Source organism: Coenobita brevimanus, chromosome 5, assembly GCF_032717465.1.
Source record: "Coenobita brevimanus isolate Jiangsu-jjx chromosome 5, ASM3271746v2, whole genome shotgun sequence".
Classification (NCBI taxonomy): Eukaryota; Metazoa; Arthropoda; class Malacostraca; order Decapoda; family Coenobitidae; genus Coenobita; species Coenobita brevimanus.
This window is the reverse complement of record NC_136958.1, coordinates 36,717,545-36,739,235: the sequence shown is the minus strand read 5'-3', so window position 1 is coordinate 36,739,235 and position 21,691 is coordinate 36,717,545. Positions and strand designations below refer to the sequence as shown.

At 42.1% G+C, this 21,691-nt stretch overlaps 1 protein-coding gene and 1 pseudogene across 1 annotated transcript in view; both read right to left on the bottom strand.

Moving 5' to 3' along the window:
- LOC145398801 (uncharacterized) overlaps window positions 1-21,691 on the bottom strand; it is a 647,885-nt gene that overhangs the window by 226,204 nt on the left and 399,990 nt on the right. The window contains exon 10 of the mRNA XM_080271612.1: window positions 3,927-4,023. Coding sequence (XP_080127738.1) covers window positions 3,927-4,023 — 97 coding nt within the window. The remainder of the gene's footprint in view (window positions 1-3,926; window positions 4,024-21,691) is intronic.
- Window positions 4,513-5,467, bottom strand: LOC145397463 (uncharacterized; annotated as a pseudogene).

Here is a 21,691-nt window from a genome sequence, read left to right as displayed (position 1 = left end):
GTTTAGCATCCGCACTATTCCAGCAAGCTAACGTACATGATCACTGGTGAACTGTCTGCTAACCTTCTGAAAGGCAATCATGACCACTTTGCTTGCCATCCATTCACTAACGAGCAAAGCAATCATACTGGAGAGATGCTGGCTAGTGAAACTGCCAAGTCATCAAAACAGACTTTCGTCACGTATGGAAATACAGTAACCCTAATTAGGTCAGTTACTTTTGTGACATTTTGTGAGTGTATATATGCAGCAGATATTAAAACACGCAAGTTCAAAAACACAAAGCATTCACGGTTTGTTTTCAGCTCAACTGGCCAATACCGTCAAGGGGTTTAGCGGTTTAGCAACTTAGCAGTTTAGTGTCTAGCGTACACCCTACTCTAGCAAGCTAACGTGCTCACTGGTGAACCGTCTGCTAACCTTCTGAAAGGCAATCATGACCACTTTGCTTGCCATCCATTCACTAACTAGCAAAGCAATCATGCTGGAGAGATGCTGGCTAGTGAAACTGCCAAGTCATCAAAACAGACTCGTCACGTATGGAAATTCAGTAACCCTAATTAGGTCAGTTACTTTTGTGATATTTTGTGAGTGTATATATGCAGCAGATATTAAAACATGCAAGTTCAAGAACACAAAGCATTCACGGTTTGTTTTCAGCTCAACTCCAATACCGTCAAGGGGTTTAGCGGTTTAGCAACTTAGCAGTTTAGTGTCTAGCGTACACCCTACTCTAGCAAGCTAACGAAGTTACAGCTTCACTTTTTCAGCTAAGTGAAGTACTTCAGCAATGTCTATGCAACTCAAGGCACACCCAATTACAGTATTTTGTTATGAAAATAGGATAAAATTCACTGAGTAGCATAACTGATGCAATATCTGAAATAGCAGTGCCTGACGGGCATTCATATCAGCGTCCGCCATTTCTGCTGTATTCTTAGCAGACGAAGCGATCAGAATGATTGACAACGTTCACTCTCTGCATCTCTGCTGCCTAAGCAAAGCTCTCATGATCGGCAATATGGATCATTTAGGCCGTAACGTCCAAATTTGTTAGGTTAGGTTAGGTTAGGTTGTAAAATCGTTTGCCATTTTGGACGTTACGGCCGAAACGACCAGAATCCTAAGGTGTAGGTGAGAGTTTGGTGTGGGTGTAGTTAAGGAAGTAGAAGTGGGAAGAGTCAGCCCAGCAATGTATTTTATAGGGTAGTTTATTCATGCTCGCCATATGATTTTATTCAGTTCAGGAAACATGTACTGAGGAGGTTAATGTGGGCTGTATCAAATGCCCCAAGTCTGAATATCGCCTGTGCTCAGTTAAAACGATTGCCAAGTTAAAATCGTATGAAGTGTGGTATAGGCAATTCAATGGATGGTACTGAGGACCATTTACTGTATGAAAGTGACAGTGAAACAGTGATGATGACCGTGATGATGACTTCCAGTGATGCTTCAGGACTCGGGGGAAGTAGTGATGAATTCTCAGGATTTGAAGACGAGTGAAATTTTCACCATGTCAGTAATATGAAGTGAATATAGGTTTTAGGTGATCATGACAGATGCAACCATGGAAAATTTAGGATCAATGGTGCTGTACACCTTTAGTCTTGCACTGACGATGTTTGGATGAATAAATTGTTTGAGATGTTTCATGTCCTTAAGTGATGATATTTATATTGAACAACCAAATACATTTTGATGTTTTTGGCATATAATAAAGCCACTGGGTACTCCAAAACGGACTGATGTAAATGTTTCAGAGGCGAGCGAATGTTGCATGTGGTGTGTACATGTGTGCGTGTGTGTGTGTGTGTACCATAGCGACTAGGAGGTAGCAGTGTTAAGATCAAAAATGGATGTTTTCACAGTACTCGAATGTTTTGAGATGGATGTCTGTTTTTAGCAAATTCTGGTAAGAGAAATATGCATTTTTAATTGTTGATGCTGCAAGGAAAACAGGGAGTGATACTGGGAGAAGAGGGTTGAGCCAGTTGTCTAGCGCTTGGGATGAAGCAGTGTTGCTAAGAGATAGTTTCACCATTCTCGACATGTTTTGAGATGAATGTCTGTTTTTAGTAAATTGTGATCAGTGAAGAACGTATTTTTAACTGTTGATGCTGCAAGGGAAACATCGCTGACAGTGAGGAAGTGATACTGAGAGGAAGGGGTAGAGACTGCTGTCTAGCGACTGGGAGGCAGCAGTGTTACTAAGGTGTAACAATGGATGTTTTCACCATAGTATGTTTTGAAATGAATGTTTATAGTAAATTATGATCAGTGAAGCATACATTTTTAATTGTTGATGCTGCAAGGCAAACATAGCTGACAGTGAAGGAGTGATACTGAGAGAAGAGAGTAAAAACAGCTGTCTATCCTGTTCCCAAGCAGCCTTGCTATATTGAACTTTGGTTGTAAAACATTGTAATTTGTGTATTTACAAGTGCTACCTTTTTATATTATTTGTGGAGATAATTACAGGTTAGTTAGAGTGCATGATTAATGATGGTAGTAGTCTGATATTGTGCTTGAGTCAAGGCAATGTGAGGAAATTCCGTAACAGGTGTGGAATATGACGGGGTTCTTTTAGGATAAATGAACTGATGTGAACATTCATTGTATTTTATGTTTTCGTCAGTGAATGAAAGAATAGAGTTTATTGACTTCATTTGTGGTTTTAAATTCATAACATATTAAAAACAGTGTTTAGATCAGTTTAGTGATACATTTTTATCAACAAAGTTGAGATGGTCTCGTGGTTTGAAGTCACGTTTTGTTAAGATGGGGTTTTGTTTTCTCTTTTCCTGTATCATTCTTTGTACATAAAAGAAGAAACTAAAGGATGATGAGCACTGAATAGATTCTGAAAGGTGAGTGTTGTATCTAAGTGATAGTGGCTCATATCAGTCACGTTTTGTCAAGAAGGGGCATTGTTTTCTTATTCCTGTACCATTCTTTGTATATCAAAAAAGAAACCAAAGGCTGATGATCAGTAATGAATAGATTCTGAAAGGTGAGTGTGTATCTGTGTGGTAATGGCTCTTATCAAGAAACCTTACTGCAGTCTTGGTTGGGGCAAACTTTTTTTTCACAGAACTGCCCTGCCAGAATTAGGGTGCGTCTTTCACAATGCTGCGTCTTACATGCCGCGAAATACGGTAACACTTGTCAGAGAAACAGTGTATAAAATTTCTGACAGTTGTACTGTGTAAATATGGCAAAATGGAAGATGAAGTTTAGGAGAGATCACTTCAGAGGAAGAGAGTAATGAAAAAGCTCAGTTGAATTTTGAAAGATAGGAGAGTTATATGGAAGTTAAGAGGGCCCTACAAGAGACACATATGGGAGAGAAACCTGGGCAATGATTGACAGAGCTGCCTAGATTGCAAGCTGTTGAAGTGACTTTCCTCAGAATAGCCGCAGGCATGGGGAGGATGGAGAGTGTAAGAAACAGTGAAATTTAAGGGCATTATGGACTGGAAGAAGAAGGTACAGGATTAAGGTGTGGAAGTGCCAGGTGAAGAAAGAGGAATACAGTGAGATGGTATGGACATGTGCAAAGAATGAACATTGACAGGGTGCCAGAAAATGAATGACTGATTGACTGATTACTGGTAGTGGAGGTGGTGGTGAATGCCAATCATTCCTGGGATTGCAGCACCTTAATCTACTACACCACGTGTACATTCGCTCATACTGTTACCACCCACTGCAATATGAGAATTCCTGAGTTACAAGGCTATGCATAAGTGAAACAAGTATTTCAAAGCAAAGGAATAAACAGGCATGTGATTTGATGTGTGTGTTGAAGGTGGTTGTGGCAATGGTTTCTTCACTGAAGGGAACCAAGGTCACAATACAACACTCAAAATGGGAGTGGCATAACTGGCCAAGTTAAAGCAATCATACTACAGGAGATAAGCACTAACCTGTGTGAGTGTGCTGGTGGTTGCACCAGCAGTGGTGGACTGACTTGGTGGTACTACAGTCACTGATACCTTGTCGCATGGTTTGTCATGGACCTTCCTAAAAAAAATAATAATAATAATTAAATTATTAATAATAATAATAATACAGCAATAATAATAATAATAATAATAATAATAATAATGATAATAATAATAAAGTAATACAAAAATCATCATTACTAACATCAATACTTTCATCACAATTATTACAGAAGTTAACAGAATTTTTGTTCCTGGGGAGTAACCCTTATTTCCTGATTGCTTATGTCTCAGACCTATAGAAAAGAGCTATCATTCACCTCAAACTTTAGGCTTATGACCAGAAAATTGATATTTTGAAATCTGCCTGTTTTCAGTGAGAAAACTGCCAATTTTCCTTATTCTTATTTGCAAAAAGTCAGAAAAACACTTTGAATGAATCTAAAATTACATGTATTTACACAAAAATTTAATATTACAGATTTAAAAGTGACCAGTTTTTCTACATTTATGAGTACTGTAAACGATAAATCACTTTCACAAACCAGCCCCCAAATCTAGTCTCCCATCATATTCTCATTATACTGTATTTGGCAGCGGCATTCAAACTTCAGTATATCCTGGTGGATGAACTCGCATTGCTCCTCTGAATACATTCCCATATTCTCCTTGAATGTACTGAGATGAGAGTTGAGAACATGGACTTTCAGGTATGTCCTGCAGCTCATGGCCCCGTAAGTCCTCACCGGAGTCTCATCCAGCCCCACATAGTTCTCGGCTTTGTGGTTGCTCAGGAACCCCCTAACCACTGCAACAAAGCTGTTCCAAGCCACCTTCTCCACCCTGGTTAGCTTGCTAGGGAATTCCTTAAACTATAGGATCTTTTTTATCTGTGGTTCGACAAAGACACCGGCTTTAACCTCTGCCTCAGACAGCTTAGGGAAGAAGTCTTGGTGGTACTTGAAGGCTGCTGACTCCTTATCTGGATCTGTGATGAATTGCTTTATAAGGCCCAACCTGATATGCAGTGACAGCATCAACACCTTCCGAGGGTCCACCAGCGGCTCCCACTTGGCGCTGCTCCTCCCCATAGAGAAGTCGATCCGCTGTGACCAGTCCTGCCTGTGATAGTGTGCCTTTGAGTCCCTGAGTCCCAGAGATGAAGATAGCAGGGGAAATTGGTGAAACTGCCCTAGAGACCCATCAGGAAGGCCATCACTGAAGTCTCCAATGACATCCCAGCCATACTCATCATACTTCAAGGCATCCAGCAGAATCTTGTCAATGTTGTCCTCCTCCTTGAGGTGCATCAAGTGGCTCTCATTGTGGAGCAGCATGGCTTTGAGGCTCCTGGTTGGGCCATCAATGAAGAGGCACCACTTGTGCTGGTTGCAGGGGGTCCCAATCATCTCAAACAGACCAGTCACATTATGACAAAAGCAGAGTCCATTTTGAAGGGTGATGAAGCCGGAGAATGCTTGGTGATGCTTCCTCTGACTTGAGACAAGCACACTCCTGTCCATCAAGTTCCACTGTTTGAGCTTAGATGTCAGAAGCTGAGCATGGACTTTGTGAGACCAATACTATATCTCTTACCAAGTCGTTAAAGTCTTCTTGGTTGGGGTAATATGGGAATCTCTCCTCAGCACATGCTTGGAAATTGTAATCTGGATCAGGAACATCGTCCTCGCCCTCTGACTTGCTACTTTCTCCTAATGAAGACGTATGCCCTTCTACCCAAGGGGTGGTTACGGGGAGCTCAGGGCAGTGTAGCACAGGGGCAACTGATGAAGGAAGGATCGAATACTGACAGCAGGTGTTTCTTGCCAATCTGACATTTGGAAGGGTCCACAATGCAGAAGCAGCAGTTGTTTGAGTGGTCACTGGGTTCTTGCCAAATTCTGGGGATGGCAACTTCATGACTCTCTTCTCACCTATGAACCATCCTGCAGAACAACAAAATAATATTGTAACAATAAAAAAGTATTAAAAATGAAATATATATTAACAATTATACTGTTTTTTAATTACATTTGTAACAAGGAGTGTATCGATCGTTTTTACCTTCAACAGCTTTCTTTCAATGCTTGCAGGTGACATGAGGTGCGCAGGGTTTGTCTTGATCCCCTACCAGCATGTCAAAATACACTTTGTAGGCCACACACATCCTGGTAGATGCTTCCGCAGAGTGCTTTCTTGCTCTTTTCTTAACCCTTTAACCGTGCGTGTCATCCCAGAATGACATTGCAAAAACTGGACCAAACCGCGGGTGTCATTCTCGAATGTTTGTGAATATTTTGAATACTGCGCATTCTTTCTGTGCGCCATTTGTTTCAAGGGAGAGTAGCTATTAAGTTCTTTCACTCCAGCCGACCCCCACCTCCCTCCTCCCCCCCCGTGCCCCCACCTCCCACCCCCTGGACCCCCCACTCCACCCCTGACCAAACACGCATCAGTATCTGTCCAGCTGTGTAAGTGACAACACTGCTGATGTGGCAGTGAAGTGCGTGCAATTACAGTGCCTTTTACCTGCCTCAGTGAACACAGAGTGGGTGTTTATCATATGTGCAGTGTTCATATATGTTTATAGTATTATTATCAGAATGAGGTTGGCATTTGGTAATGGTGTGTGAGCGAAAAATAGTGATTACAACACCGCTGATGTGGCAGTGAAGTGCGGGCAATTACAGTGCCTTTTACCTGCCTCAGTGAACACAGAGTGGGTGTTTATCGTATGTGCAGTGTTCATATATGTTTATAGTATTATTATTAGAATGAGGTTGGCATTTGGTAATGGTGTGTGAGCGAAAAATAGTGATTACAACACCGCTGATGTGGCAGTGAAGTGCGGGCAATTACAGTGCCTTTTACCTGCCTCAGTGAACACAGAGTGGGTGTTTATCGTATATGCAGTGTTCATATATGTTTATAGTATTATTATCGGAATGAGGTTGGCATTTGGTAATGGTGTGTGAGCGAAGGTAATGGCATGTGAGCGAAAAATAGTGATTTTAGATCGCTCACTTCTAATGGCACTGCCCATCCAGTGATAGTCAATGAAATCATGAAACCTACATCATTGCAAAGCCGAAGGTTAGTAGTTTCTAATGGTACCTTATTTTTCGCTCTAGATTTATTCTGTGCAGAGTTATAAAGGTTTAAAGTTTGTTTACATTTTGGCTGGAACCCCTGCGGGAGAGGCCAGTCGGGGCAAAACAATGCCTGCGGTTAAAGGGTTAATGAACTCACCACAGACAAAGTAGAATGCATCTATTGGATACTTGCAACCTCTTGAGGCCATCTTAAAGAAAATCTCTATCTATCTACAGGTATCTATAGCCAGATGCCTTAATCCTGTAAGGGATGGCCACAAACAAATCGCCTCCATGTCCCACCATTTGGTGCCCTTCCCCTAACTCACACATCCCTCTCTCATGTATCTTTCCAGTCCATCCCTCCATCTCATCCTCGGTCTCCTCCTCCCTTCCCCCCCCCTCTACCTCACTCACATACACTCTCCTCATTAGTCTCTCACTCTCCAACCTCTCCACATGGCCAAACTGCCTCAATGTTTCTCCTAACGTTTTCTACCACATGCAAAGCTATACCACAATGCTTCTTCACTTCCTCATTTTTCAGTCTGTCTCTCCATGTAACTCCAGATGCTCCTCCACAAATTCAGCAAATACAAGTATACCCCATTCAACAATGGAATTGGTTTAGTAAAAACCTATTGTTAGGCAGGGTATCGTATATCAGGGTCGATTTAACATGTAAAGTACAGTATAGGGATGCATTTTTGAGCCTTGGGTTTCCCCCCAGCCAAGTCCAAAACACACCCAAATGAGTCAAAAAATGAGTTTAAAGCCAATCTAAATAGCCTAACAGCTGTAAAAGAAGTTATCCAAATCCTGACAACTGTAAATAATTCACTAAAACCAACAAATAAAATCTGAAAATCGTCATATATATAAGTTTGGAAAAAATCAAACTTAGTAAACTGTACCCCAAAATGACAATGTTCACTCCATCTATGACTAAAACATATTAATCTAAGACTAAAAACAGTTTATAAATCAACTTAACACATATTTTAATCTAAAATATCATCAAAATTGGTTTAAAAAAAATAAAAAAACATTGTTAAAATGGGATTTGGCCATTATTAGGCAGAGTATGGTGGTATTTCTACTCCCACAGCTAAGCCAGGGTATCACATCTAGGGGGTATCATATATTGAGGAAAACCTGTACTGTACTACTACTACCCATACCTAATGTCATGGCATCATGACCTTCAGGAGTAGTATTTATTGTAACATAACAGTTAATGTACTTTGGCAATTTTGTTTACCCAAACTTTCTTTGTAAATACTGAACGATGTATGAACACAGATTTATCCAAGGCCTATTTGCAGTCTTTATTTGTGGTACAATTACTTCCTGAAAGGTAAGAAGAAACACATAGGTTGGTATGTAGAGCATTTATTGAGGAAAATGCCATTTACATCTAGCTCTATGCTATTGTGTATAAGTGTGCGACCCAAGAATGCTCTATATTTAACAATCTTTGTTCAGTAAAAGCCACAATGCTCTGAAAATTTCTGAACGGCATGCTGCTTGGCTTTAATGAACTTTCAGCTTTAATGTCTAGGATCTGGTACCAATCAGTTCATTATACTGTGGGTTTATATATATATATATATATATATATATACAGCAATCCCTCTACTACCCAATGATATAGAGCCAAAAGCATGTCCGGAAAGTGGTCCCATCCAGAAAGTGGGCCCCAGCCTCCTGGACCTGTGCTTATGGACCCTAACCTACCCTGACTCAGAAAAACACCTATACAACTCCCTACTGGACATGCACAGCACCTATTTAAGACCCAATTCACACCAATAAGAGACATAATAGACTGAAATAAATGCAAAAAAAACAGAGAATGAGGTTTCAGATGTGAGTTTATACAATATTAAACATTCTGGGTACTTACAACAAGTCCCTGGCTCCTGGACTGGTACATATGGACCCTAACCTAGCCTAACTCAAAGTAACACCTCCCTACTGCACATGCATAGAAAGAAGGGACACAAAAGAGTGAAATGAGGTTTTAGAGGTAAGTAGGGAAAATACAGTACACTATGAAACATTCTAGGTACTTACAACAAGTAACTGGCCATCTCGATGAATAACCCACCTCCTTTCAGACTCTGACAGTAAAAAGGAATACCTGAAGCACCTGCAGTACACTGTACATGAAGTCATGCACTGAACTTAGTCATTTGCACTCAGAATTCCATGCTCTTAACACTGCGCACTCGTCTTACTTGCACTCCATTGCACCTTAATGAAATAAGTGTTGCACTCTGCACTTAAGTCTTCGCACTCATAAATCCATTTTCTTAACACTACACACTCTAGTCTAATTTGCGCTCCACTGAACATCAATAAAATCAGTGTTGCACTCTGCACTTAAGTCTTTGCACTCAGAATTCTAATTTCTTAACACTGCACAACACTGTAAATTCCCGTGTGGTCTAGTGGCAAGTTCTTGCTGTTTATTCACTCTCAGAGTCTGAGAGTAGCTGATGCAGGTGGCCTAGGGGTGCATCGCTGGGACATGGTGATGGACTACCCACTGCAGACGACTCTGAAGAGAGGCGCAAACTCACGTCCAGTGGTGACTCCCCCGTGGCTGATGTGCTAGGCTCTGGCTCGGAGGATGAAGGCCTGTCTTGGGGAGGAAATGGTGTGGAGCCAGGGCTGGGCACAGCGGGGGTTACGGGTCTTAAAAAGCTGTCAATCGTTGATTGACGCCAGGAACAACGATTTTGGCGATTAATGATGCGCTGCCTGAAAGCACGCACTTCCTCCACAAGCACCAAGGGCCCCATCTCCCTGTCGCAGTCCGGGTGTTCCGGGTAGTCAAGAACGAACTCTGCGTGTTCCAGGAGTGCACTCAGCTAAGGGATGGCTGGAGTAGTGTCATGCTGAGAGGAGTCAGCATCATCGTCACCGTCCTCGTCAGAATCTTCAAGCTGGGTACTGACACCTGCAACTGAAGATGCGATCTCGATATCAGACATGGTCTGATACCCAGGATCGCCCTCGTCGTCATCTAACCACTGACGCACTTCGTCCACATCAACATCGTCATCGTGCGCATCTAGACATGCATGGAAGTCATCCACGTCAAAACCTAGGAAATTGTGCTCCACATCCGTTCCGAGAAGCAGACGAGACCAACCATTTTCTAGAGTCTTGACAAGGACTTCCTTCCATGCACTGGCCCAGTTGTAGACTGCAGACTTGATGTTGTAGTGGTGAAGGTTTTCCAAAGTCCGCTGGCCTCGCGTGTCCCGTCCCTCCCTGCGCTCGTCCTCGTCCTCGAGAACAACCATCACCTCGTCCAGGAACTTCCTTCGGTACAGCCTCTTTGTTGCCACGATCACTCCTTAGTCCATTGGTTGGATGAGAGCAGTCATATTAGGTGGCATAAACATGCACCTAATGCACCCATTCTCAGCCACCAAGTCCTTGTCACATGGGTGGGCAGGTGCATTATCGAGGAGAAGGAGGGCCTTTACCTGGTCGCGCGGCATTCCCAGTGTCTTCATCTGGTAATTGATGACCCCCTTGACGAAATGGCGGTGAAACTAGTCTTTGAAGATCTGGGCAGTGAACCACGCCTTCAAAGAATGGTACCAAACGACAGGAAGGACATCCATCACCCCACGAAGACACCAAGGCTGCTTTGCACGGCCAACAATAATGGGCTTAAGCCGGTGCATGCCATTAGCACTGGCACAACACAAAGCAGATATCCGCTGCTTGGAGAGCTTGCAGCCAGGTACACGCTTTCTGTCTCCTCGGCTGGAGTGTTCGTTGGCAAAGAGCGATAGAATAAACCAGTTTCATCAGCGTTTTAGACTTGACCAAGAGTGAGGCCCTCCCTGTTGATCAAGCCCTTCACCTTGTGCCGAAACTCCTCTATTCCATCCTCGTTGGCGTCCAAAGCTTCGCCAAGAGACTTACGGTTGGTAAGGCCATCTCGTAACTTGAACGCGAAGAGCCAACCCTCGGATGCCTTGAAGTCTAGGGCATCGTGAAGCCTTGCGAACTTCTCAGCAGCAGCCTTCAGCTCTGTGCCAAGCACCAGCACACCAGCAGCTCATTGCTGTCGATACCAAATCAACATGGAGCGGTCGACTTCAGCATACTGGGGAGTAAACATCATCTTCCTCTCCACATTGCGTTTGTTCTTCGACAAGAAGTCAGCCATGTACTGCACGAGTTTGTCGCGGGATCTCTTGATATCAAACAAAGTAGATTGGGTCAGGTTGAATTCACGGAGGATGTGTGAGGTTGACCATCCTGCTTCCACCATGCCCAATATCTCCCTCTTCTCCTCCAGAGTCAAAACCACTCTCTTCCTCTTCTCAGCCAGCGTGGCCATCATCACACACATTAACAAAAGGCATGAGAGCAGCAGGAGAGCCTGCAGCAAGTAGGGCACCGCCACAAAAGCGAGTACGTGGGTGGCCATGATGACAAGCGTGCACTCACAACAAGAGACGGGCAGTAAGTGGGGAGGATGCAGGGGCGCTCTAGCAGACGGCAGCAGAACTACGCACCAAGACACAGCTGGTCTGTGCCACGAGCTATGAGTTCAAATTATGGGGGGGGAAAAGTCTGATTTTTTTTTAATTTTTTGCAATTTGGGGGCAATTTTGGGAAAATTGAATCCTAGGACCAAAATGTCTGGTAAATGCGGTGTCCAGAAAGTGGGCGTCCGGATAGTACGGGGATTACTGTACATACTGTTTATATTATATATATATATATATATACATAAGTAATCCCTCCAATATCCGATGTAATAGAGCCATAGGCAGGTCCGGATAGTGGTCCTGTCCGGATATTGGGCCCCAGCTTATGGACTTGTACTTATAGACCCTAACTCAGAAAAACACCTATACAACTCCCTCTGGACATGCATTGCACCTATTTAAGACCCAAATCACACCAATAAGGGACATAAAAGACTGAAATAAATGCAAAAGAACCATAAAATGAGGTTTTAGAGGTGAGTTTGTACAATATTAAACATTCTGGGTACTTACAAGTCCCTGGCTCCTGGACTGGTTTGAACCACCAGTTTGCAGTCCACAGTTAATCCTCTGCACTCTAAATTCTAATTTCTTAACACTGCACAACACTGTAAATTCCTGTGTGTTCTAGTGGTGAGGTATTGCAGTTTATTCACTGTTTATTCACAAAAAACAAGCACCTGTGGCTTGCACTGCAATGAGCATCTGCTCTCGATCGGAGTTAGGCTGTGACTGTTGATGATGGCGGGGTAACAGAGTTGCCAGATTGCAACGGCCACATTACCAATCTCTTCAACTTTCATTACCAAATATAACTTTTCATTACCAAATTCGTAAAGCTAGCATTTATTCTTCACTAATTATATATACAAGTGGAAATACATGTAATCACTCTCCTTATAATTAACACCATGTTGATTATTTTCACGCTATGTAGGATAGCAGATTAATCAGAGAGAGCAAACAATCCACCATCTCCATCCTATGTATCCTCATACATGTGAAAAATCCATTTGGTAATGCATTATTCTGATTCATTACCAAATGGCAACCCTGACAGGGGAGGGGGGAGGGGGGAGGAAGGAAGGGGTGAAGGGACCATGGTGTAACAGCTGTTTGGCGCCAGGCGGCAATTTCAATTTACGGGTGGGAAAAAAAAGTCAGATTTTTAAAAAAAAATTGCGGTTTTTGGCCCATTTTGGGAATATTGGATCCCAGGACGATTATGTCCGGTTAGTGGGGATGTTCGGATATTGGGCGTTCGGATATCAAAGGGATCACTATCTATCTATCTATCTATATATATATATATATATATATATATATATATATATATATACAATAAAACCTCGATATAACGGACTTCAATAGACCGGAATTTGCTTTTATCTTAATCGAGTAGCTACTAGACTAAATTCCTATACTGTATATATGATAAGGTTTGATAAAGCCAGAAACAGTCCAGATTGCCTGACCACTTCAGCTATGTTCACCACAATAGGGTAAATAAAAGACATGTTTATCAGTGTATAGTACAGTAATATTATATATATTATACCATTTGATCAGTGTAGTGAAGTTATAACACAATACAGTACTGCAATGGTAGTCAAAACAGTTTAAAAACCGTTCATACGATCCAGACTAATGTCTGATATATCGGAAAAAGTCTGGATTAGCAGGGGGATGTCCGGATGTCGCTTCTACCTGAATTTCGCATTTTTCAGAATGGTTTGGGCCCCAATTAGTCCATTATAGTGAGGTCTTACTGTATGTAAAAATAAATATATTTATACACTCAATCATCGTAAATCACGGCAATTTGGGTCTGGACCACTGCCGTGATTTACGAATACCGTGGTTTATGAATAATAACTCGTATGTGAAAAATTAATTTGGGTCTGGACTTCGGCCAACCTGCCACCACAGCACCCTACCTACACCTATCTAGGCACCATCAAACACAAACACACAAATTTAGGAATATATAGTGCATGTATCAAATAGAAGTAAGCAATGTTAAGGGATCTCACCTGAATCCTATGATGAAACTGCTTAAGTGAATGGAGTGGGGTGGTTTTGGGAAGAACTTAGAACCACTTAGCACTCGTTTTTCCCAAACTCTTTTGCCAGTTTTGAAAACTTCTCTCCTTTCTCAACACAATGAATGAGCTCCAAATGTTGACTGTACGACAACGGCGGCAGCTTCTTGACGCCATACTGCTTAGAGTGCTTCATCGGGGGGTTGGGAGGGGCCATGGCAGGTAGGAGGCAGGGGGATGTTGCACAAAAAAGGCAGGTAGCTCTCGTACTCCACTGTGACGGTCTGTAGTGTGTGGACTGGCAGGACAAGAACAACAACAACAACATGGCGGCATTAGTATGAACATTTGCCACCAGGGACGTGCGGTGATTTGTTGTTGGGTCACGATTTTCAGTTTGAATCCTGTGGTTTACGGTTCTCCTCGGAAAAGGCCTACTTGGGTGCCTAGGTCCACGATTTTCGTGACTTAACAGTGATTTTAGGTTGCCGGGAGTCTGACGGCCACTTAGCAATGATTTATTAATCCGTGATTTATGAACACCTGATTTACAAGGATTGAGTGTGTGTGTGTGTATATATATATATACAAATATCCATAAACAGTGAGCGCTCACGCAAATATTGCACCCGGAAGGTCCCACTTTATGAGATTTTTGTGATACAAGGAAATATGTTTACATGTTAATGGGTTTCATGGTACCCAAGCCAGCACCAAGTTCACCTTTGGGGGCAATTTTCAGGGTTGTTTTTCCAGATCATTTACCTTCCTAATACAGACTTCATTACATACAAACACTGGAGGATTCTTCACCTTCAATGGAAAAGGTTGTGGGCTTGATGGTGGGAAGTGGAGTGGGGTTCCATGGCAAAACACAAAAGAGTAAAGATCACACTGAGCCTGTGTGCAACCAGAGCATGGGGAGAGGGTACGCTTAACTGGGGTAGTAATGCTCAGTTTACTGTGATGACACCTGATGCAGACACATGACAACCATATGTCTCAGGCAGATGCAACCCGCGGTCTGACTTGCTCCCGCATTTTGTCTGTTCCCACAGCATTATGACCAATTTTTTCAAGTAATGACTGTTTAAACCATAATTTGTGGCCTAAGCCAATGTAATCCCTATCCTCACAGCATAGTACGGTCTTCGAAAAAATGGGTAGATATTTTCACCTGCGTTATATGTCATTTTCGAATTTTTGACAATTTCCTGGCCTCAAAAATTGCCTTCTATGTTATGTGAGGATCGCACATTCTTGTATATATATATATATATATATATATATATATATATATATATATACATACATATATATATATATACAGTAAGCTCACCCCGAACATGTTCTCGCCGAACGCATTCGCAATTATAAGCGGTAAATGCGAATAAAGCGCCTCAGACCCGGATGGACCATACGTTGACGACTATGGAACGGACAAAGGACATTCTTAGGGTCGAAACTTGGAATGTGAGAGGAGTGAATGATGAAGAGATAGAGAGAGAGATTGTTCAGGTGCTTGAGGATGCAAGAGTGGATATATGTGGATTGACTGAAATTAAATGCAAAGGTGAAAGGGTGAGAGAATGGGAATATAGTTTAGGTATATGTGCGGGAGTTAATGAGAATGAGAGGGCAAGAGAAGGAGTATGTCTGATGATAAGCAAGAAGTGGAAGGAGAATATAAGAGAGTATGGAACAGTGGGTGCAAGGATTGTATGGGTGAGATTGAAAGTAGGTATACAAGCATGGGTGTTTGTATGTGTGTATGCTCTGACAGAGGACCGAGTGGCAAGAGTGAAAGATGAGTTTTGGCCGAGAGTAGAAGCATGTATGGACAAATTTGAGAGGAGCGAGAGAGTATTTTTGATTGGAGACATGAATGGCAAAGTTGGAAATGGACGAGTGGATAAAGTGGTTGGTCAGTGGGGTGTGCCAGCTGAAGTCAATGGGAATGGTAGTGCTTTGGTGGACATCTGTGCTTGTAAGGGGTTGGCAATAGCTAACACCTACTTTCGCCATAAGATGATCCACCGGTATACATGGAGAGTAATGAGGAGGATGGATGGTGAGCTTGTTGAATGAAAGGCAATGATAGACTATGTGTGTGTGGATGAGTGAATGAGAAGACAAGTGTTGGATGCAAGAGTGTGGACAGAGTGGGGGAATGGAGTCTCTGACCATCACTTAGTGATGGCCAAGGTAAAGCTGCAAAGAAAATGGCTGAGGAGACGAAGGGGAAGACAGGAGGAAACAGCTCCTCTGACAAGAGTGGAGAAATTGCAAGAGAGTGAGAAAATGGCAGAGTATAAGAGCATAGTGGAAGAAAGATTGGGAAGGTATGAGCTAGAGCAAATGGACGGGGTGGAAGATGTATGTAAGATATTCATGTGAGGTGGTTTGTGGAGTGAGGAGGAGATACAAGGGTGTGCAAGGGACAGCATGGTGGAATGATGAGGTGAAACGAGCTGTGGAACAAAAGAAGAAGGCATATAGTGAATCGTTAGCGAGCAGAGGTAGGGAAGAAGATGAGAGAGAGAAGAGAGAGGTATATGTAAGCAGGAGAAGGGAGGTGAAGAGACTGGTGAAGGAAAGTAAGAAGAAAGTGGATGAAGAGTTTGGGAGGAATCTGAGTGTGAAATGGAGGAAGAGTAAGAAATTGTTTTGGAAGGAGGTAAAGAAAGTAAGGCAGTATGAAAGGGGAAATAGTAGGGGAGTGAGAGATATGAATAATAGATTGTTGGTGGAGAAAAGAGAAAAATTGAGGAGACAGAAGGAGCACTTTGAGGATTTGCTGAATGTAGAAAGAGACAGCAGTGTGAGTATAAGTGGTTGGGGAATGGCTGGGAGAAGAAGAGATGAGAGGAGGGAGGAAGAGACCAGTAGGGCAGAAGTAGTGGAAGCAATGAAGATCAAGTTGGGAAAGGCCCCAGGCATTGACGGAGTGTGTGGTGAAATGCTGAGGTATGGGGGTGAGATTGTTCTGGAGTGGATATGGAAGTTGTGTAGATTGGCTTGGGAAGAGGGAAGAGTTCCAGAGGACTGGAAATCAGGTATAATTGTTCCTTTATACAAAGAAAAAGGGGAGAGAGAAGTATGTGGTAACCATAGGAGTATTTGCCTTCTTAGTGTGACTGGTAAAATAAATGGTATAATACTCACTGATAGGGTTAGGCATATGACAGAGGAGCTAGTTGGAGAACAAGGGGGATTTAGGAAGGGAAAAGGGTGTGTAGATCAGATATTTGTTCTAAGATGTTTAGTGGAGAAGTATCTAGAGATGGGAAAGAAAGTGTATGCTGCCTTCATGGACTTGGAGAAAGCTTATGACAGAATAGATAGGCAAAGTATGCGGAAGGTATTAAGAATATATGGAGTGGAGGGGAAATTGTTGAGTGCTGTGAAGAGTATGTACGAAGAAGCTAGGGCTATGGTGTGAGTGGATGGTGAGCTGAGTGAGTTCTTTGATCTCAATGTAGGACTGAAACAGGGTTGTGTGATGTCTCCATGGCTGTTTAATATATACATGGATGGGGTTGTAAAGGAGGTGCACAGTAGGGCAGTGGATGTGGGGGTAGCTCTAATGAATGAGGGTGAGATTTGGAAGATTCCGGTGTTGCTGTTTGCTGATAATACAGTATTGTTGAGTGAAGATGAATGGGAGTTGCAAGGTTTGGTGAATGAATTTGGGACAGTGTGTAGGAGGAGGAAACTGAAAGTTAATATAAACAAAAGTAAAGTATGGTGTTTGAGAGGAATGAAGTCACAGAATGTACAGTGAGGTTGGATGGTGAGGATATGGAGAATGTGAGTGCATTCAAGTACTTGGGTAGTGTGATGAGTATGGCTGGAACTTTGGGGGATGAAGTGCGTGAAAGGGTACAGCAGGGAAGGAAGGTTGTTGGTTCACTGAAAGCAGCGATGAGAAATAGGGAGGTGAGCATGGAAGTTAAGAAGTCACTGCATGATAGTACTGTGATCCTTACCCTGACGTATGGAAGCGAGGCGTGGACCTTGCAAGAGAGGAACAAGTCAAGAGTGAGAGCAGTGGAAAATGAGTTACTTAGGAGGAGCATGTGGAGTGACATGGAGGGACAGGCTGACCAATGAAGAAGTGAAGGAAAGTTGTGGGGTGGATGTGGATGTGGTTGAGAAGATTAGGAGAAATACACTGAGGTGGTTTAGGCATGTGGAGAGAATGGAGAATGAACGACTGACTAAGAGGGTTTATGTAGGTGAGGTGGAGGGAGGGAGAGGGAGGGATAGACTGAGGATGAGGTGGAGGGATGGAGTTGAGAGGTATTTGAGGGAGGGGGGTGTGAGTTGGGGGGAGGGGAGTTAAATGGTGGGTGACAGAGCGACTTGGAGGCGTTTTGTCTGCAGCCACCCTTTGCGGGATTAGGACGTCGGGCTATAGATAGATAGATAGATAGAAGTGCTGGGATACGTATAAAACAACAAAAAAATTAAAGAATCATTACGTAAACTATAAAAATACCCAAGAAAGGCCTTTGAAAGGCCAAATCCTCCAACATCAGCGCAGCATGCACAGTTTGTTTTGATCACGTGATCATGTGAATCGCTGTACTGCTTTTCCACAGTACTTGTAAATTAAATATTTATATTACTGTTCTGGTAAGTTTACGTGCAAGTTAACCCTCTTGCACACGATAAGTTTCAGTAAGTTTTCTGGCTCACGATTTTATACGACGAAGCCGCCCGGCCGGGGAGCGCGCACGCGGCAAATTTGAGCGAATGAAACACATTCTTGCCTTATTTTCGCCACCCAAAAATCCATGTATTCCCATGAAACCTTTCTCAAGGTAGGCATCAATGTTTGTTCTATCTGATAAACAGGACCAAAACACAGGAAAACACCAGCAAAAAAAGTTATTAGCCCTGGAAGCATGGTCGAGTAAACTGTTTTCACTTCCGAACATCGCCGTTTGAATGTTTTCCATCATACAGGAAAATGATCTAATAAATTTTTATAGAGAATTTCATCAGCTATCTAAAGAAACAAATCCGGCTGAGATATGATGTATACTTTACGAGAAAATAGCCAAAAACTGAAAGCCATTTTCGGAAAAAATTCACTGACCTCTGATAGCTAAATTTTCCCAGACACCTTATGTTTTTATTACATAGTAATATGCCCAAATTCACCAGCTTTCCCCATCTCAAAGAAGAACCCCATACGCCTCATAGTTCTCGAGTAAATCGAAAGAAAGTACTAGGCACTCCGTCCGTGATTGACTTTTGTGATGCGCGCACGGCGTACGCAATGTTCCTGCCTACGTAACAACGAATTCTTATCATAAATATTACATAGTTATGTATTGTACATACGTAGAATTTACTGCTCTTTATCATGGTTCAAACGTAAAATCAATACGTCCAATAGTTTTCGAGTAATTGGCTGACAAAGTGAGAATATTACTACAAGCGTTAATCAATGGTAACAGCTGCGTAGAGACACTCATTTCCACCGCCTTTTCTCGCACAAAACGTAACATAATGCTTACATTTTGGTACTGATCATACGTAGAATTTAGTGGTATAGATCATGATTGTTACAGAAAATCTATAAGTCTAATAGTTTTCGAGTAATTGGCCAACAAAGTGAGGTTAGTACTCCGAGCGCTTGTCACTGATAACAAACGCGAGGAAAAAAAAAAAAAAAAACTCGCCTTTTACCCCCCAAAACGCTACCAAAGGCTTACATTCTGGTATTGATTATATGTAGAATTTAGTGGTATTGATGATGGTTGTAAAAGAAAATCGATAAGTCTAATAGTTTTCAAGTAATTGGCCGACAAAGTAAGGTTATTACTCCGAGCGAATGTCACTGATAACAAATGCGAGGGAAAAAAACATTTCCCTCGCCTTTTACCCCCCAAAATGCTACCAAAGGCTTACATTCTGGTATTGATTATACGTAGAATTTAGTGGTATTGATGATGGTTGTAAAAGAAAATCGATGTCTAATAGTTTTCGAGTAACTGGCCGACAAAGTGAGGTTATTACTCCGAGCGAATGTCACTGATAACAAACGCGAGGGAAAAAAACATTTCCCTCGCCTTTTATCCCCCAAAATGCTACCAAAGGCTTACATTTTGGTATTGATTATACGTAGAATTTAGTGGTATTGATGATGGTTGTAACAGAAAATCGATAAGTCTAATAGTTTTCGAGTAACTGGCCGACAAAATGATGTTATTACTCCGAGCGCTTGTCACACAACAACCGCTAGGAACAAAAATATTTCTCTCGCCTTTTACCCCCCAAAACGCTACCAAAGGCTTACATTCTGGTATTGATCTTACATAGAATTTAGAGGTATTGATGATGGTTGTAACAGGAAATCGATAAGTCTAATAGTTTTTGAGTAATTGGCCGACAAAGTGAGGTTACTCTTCCGATCGCTACCAACTTTAACACACACTGTTTTTTCCTTGCACACCTGCCTGAAGACTATGCTACCAACTTTTTTTTCCTCCTATCTGTACAGACTGTTACATCTTCCATGGATGTTTTCCTATTGTTATAACCTACTACACATAAACATAACTCTTCTATAGTTACTGCTGTGGAGACTTACTTTCTTTCATATGTGTAATCTGTAGGAGAAAATGGTTATTTGTCTGAAAGTTGGAGAGGTAATGGTAATAGATTATTATATATATCAACAAAATTTGCAGAACTCACTTCCTCCAGGGGTGTTGATCCAGTTAGACCGGGGATTTGAAGATGAGGAGTTATGTAGTGTGTGTGTGAGTCAGCTTCTCCCTGAGAGTATGAGGCAATGCTATTTTTAGCACACACCACACTCGTTCACGGAAACTCGCAGCTTGTTTGATGTATATTTCATACAATTCCATATGCATTTACACTATCAGAATCACAATAATTCCAGCCCTAAAACACCGGTAATTCTCCCCTCCCGACTTCAGGTTTGCCCCTTCACAATACTCTGTTTCATACCGTACGTAATGCTTGCTGGCTCCATAATTTCACCAAGCCATGCACAGTATCTTTCACACGATATATATTTATGCCTTGGCTTCATTTATATACATATTTCCACTCATGCCATACAGCCTACGGGGGGGCAGAGTGGCGAAACCCCGCTACACTGACCATGCGTCTGGCTCCAAGGCCCAACGATTGCTAATGGCCAGAATTGCTTTTCAATACATATATGTATGTTCCATCGACAATATCACGTCACTATATGTTCACATACAATGTATTATCTCACTGAGTCAATAGGGCCTTTGCCTCGGGCGAGAGGGGGAGAATTATGGACGATTTAAAGGGAACCACGAGCTGTCAAACACCACCGCCTGACTGCTCAACAAACACTGAGGTTGGAGGGAGCGGGCTGAGGTAGATAAGGCAAAGCAGCATTGCCAATGACTTACCTCGAGAGAGCATTGGCGGAGCTATGACGCATCAAAAAAATCACACAAATCGGCCTGTAAGTTTTTTTCTGATGATTATTTTGGTGCTTAAACCACACGATTCACATGACTGTGCCATTTCACAATGGAGGCCACGTCACTCGAATTGAGTGACCATGTCTGAGAGGGTTAAAGTACTGTTAAATAACATTAGAACAAGAAATAAAGTCTTATAACCAGTTTACTGTACCGGATAGGCGTCAGAATATTGCCTTTTTCATTTTTCGTTAAAGATTTGCTGTACTACTTTTCCACAATACTGTATTTGTAAGTTAAATATTTACTGTTCTGGTATGTAGGTTAAAGCACTTAAATAAAGTTAAAGCATTAAATAAAGCCTTGTAACCAATTAACCTGAGTTATATGATTACCCATGATTGCCAGGTTCCGAGACAGTTCACTGTCAAGTCAATTCGCCGTCAAACAATTGCCCGTCAAAACATGGACGAATCCCTGTCAGGACAAGTCGCACCCTGGACGATTCCCCGTCATTCTGTAAATATACTTATTAAGTAATCAATACTTTTATATATATACTTATTATTAATTAATCAATACTTTAATAACTCTATTTCAGGGGGATCCATCAAAATCTATATTCAACAGTGTAGGCTTTGGATATTT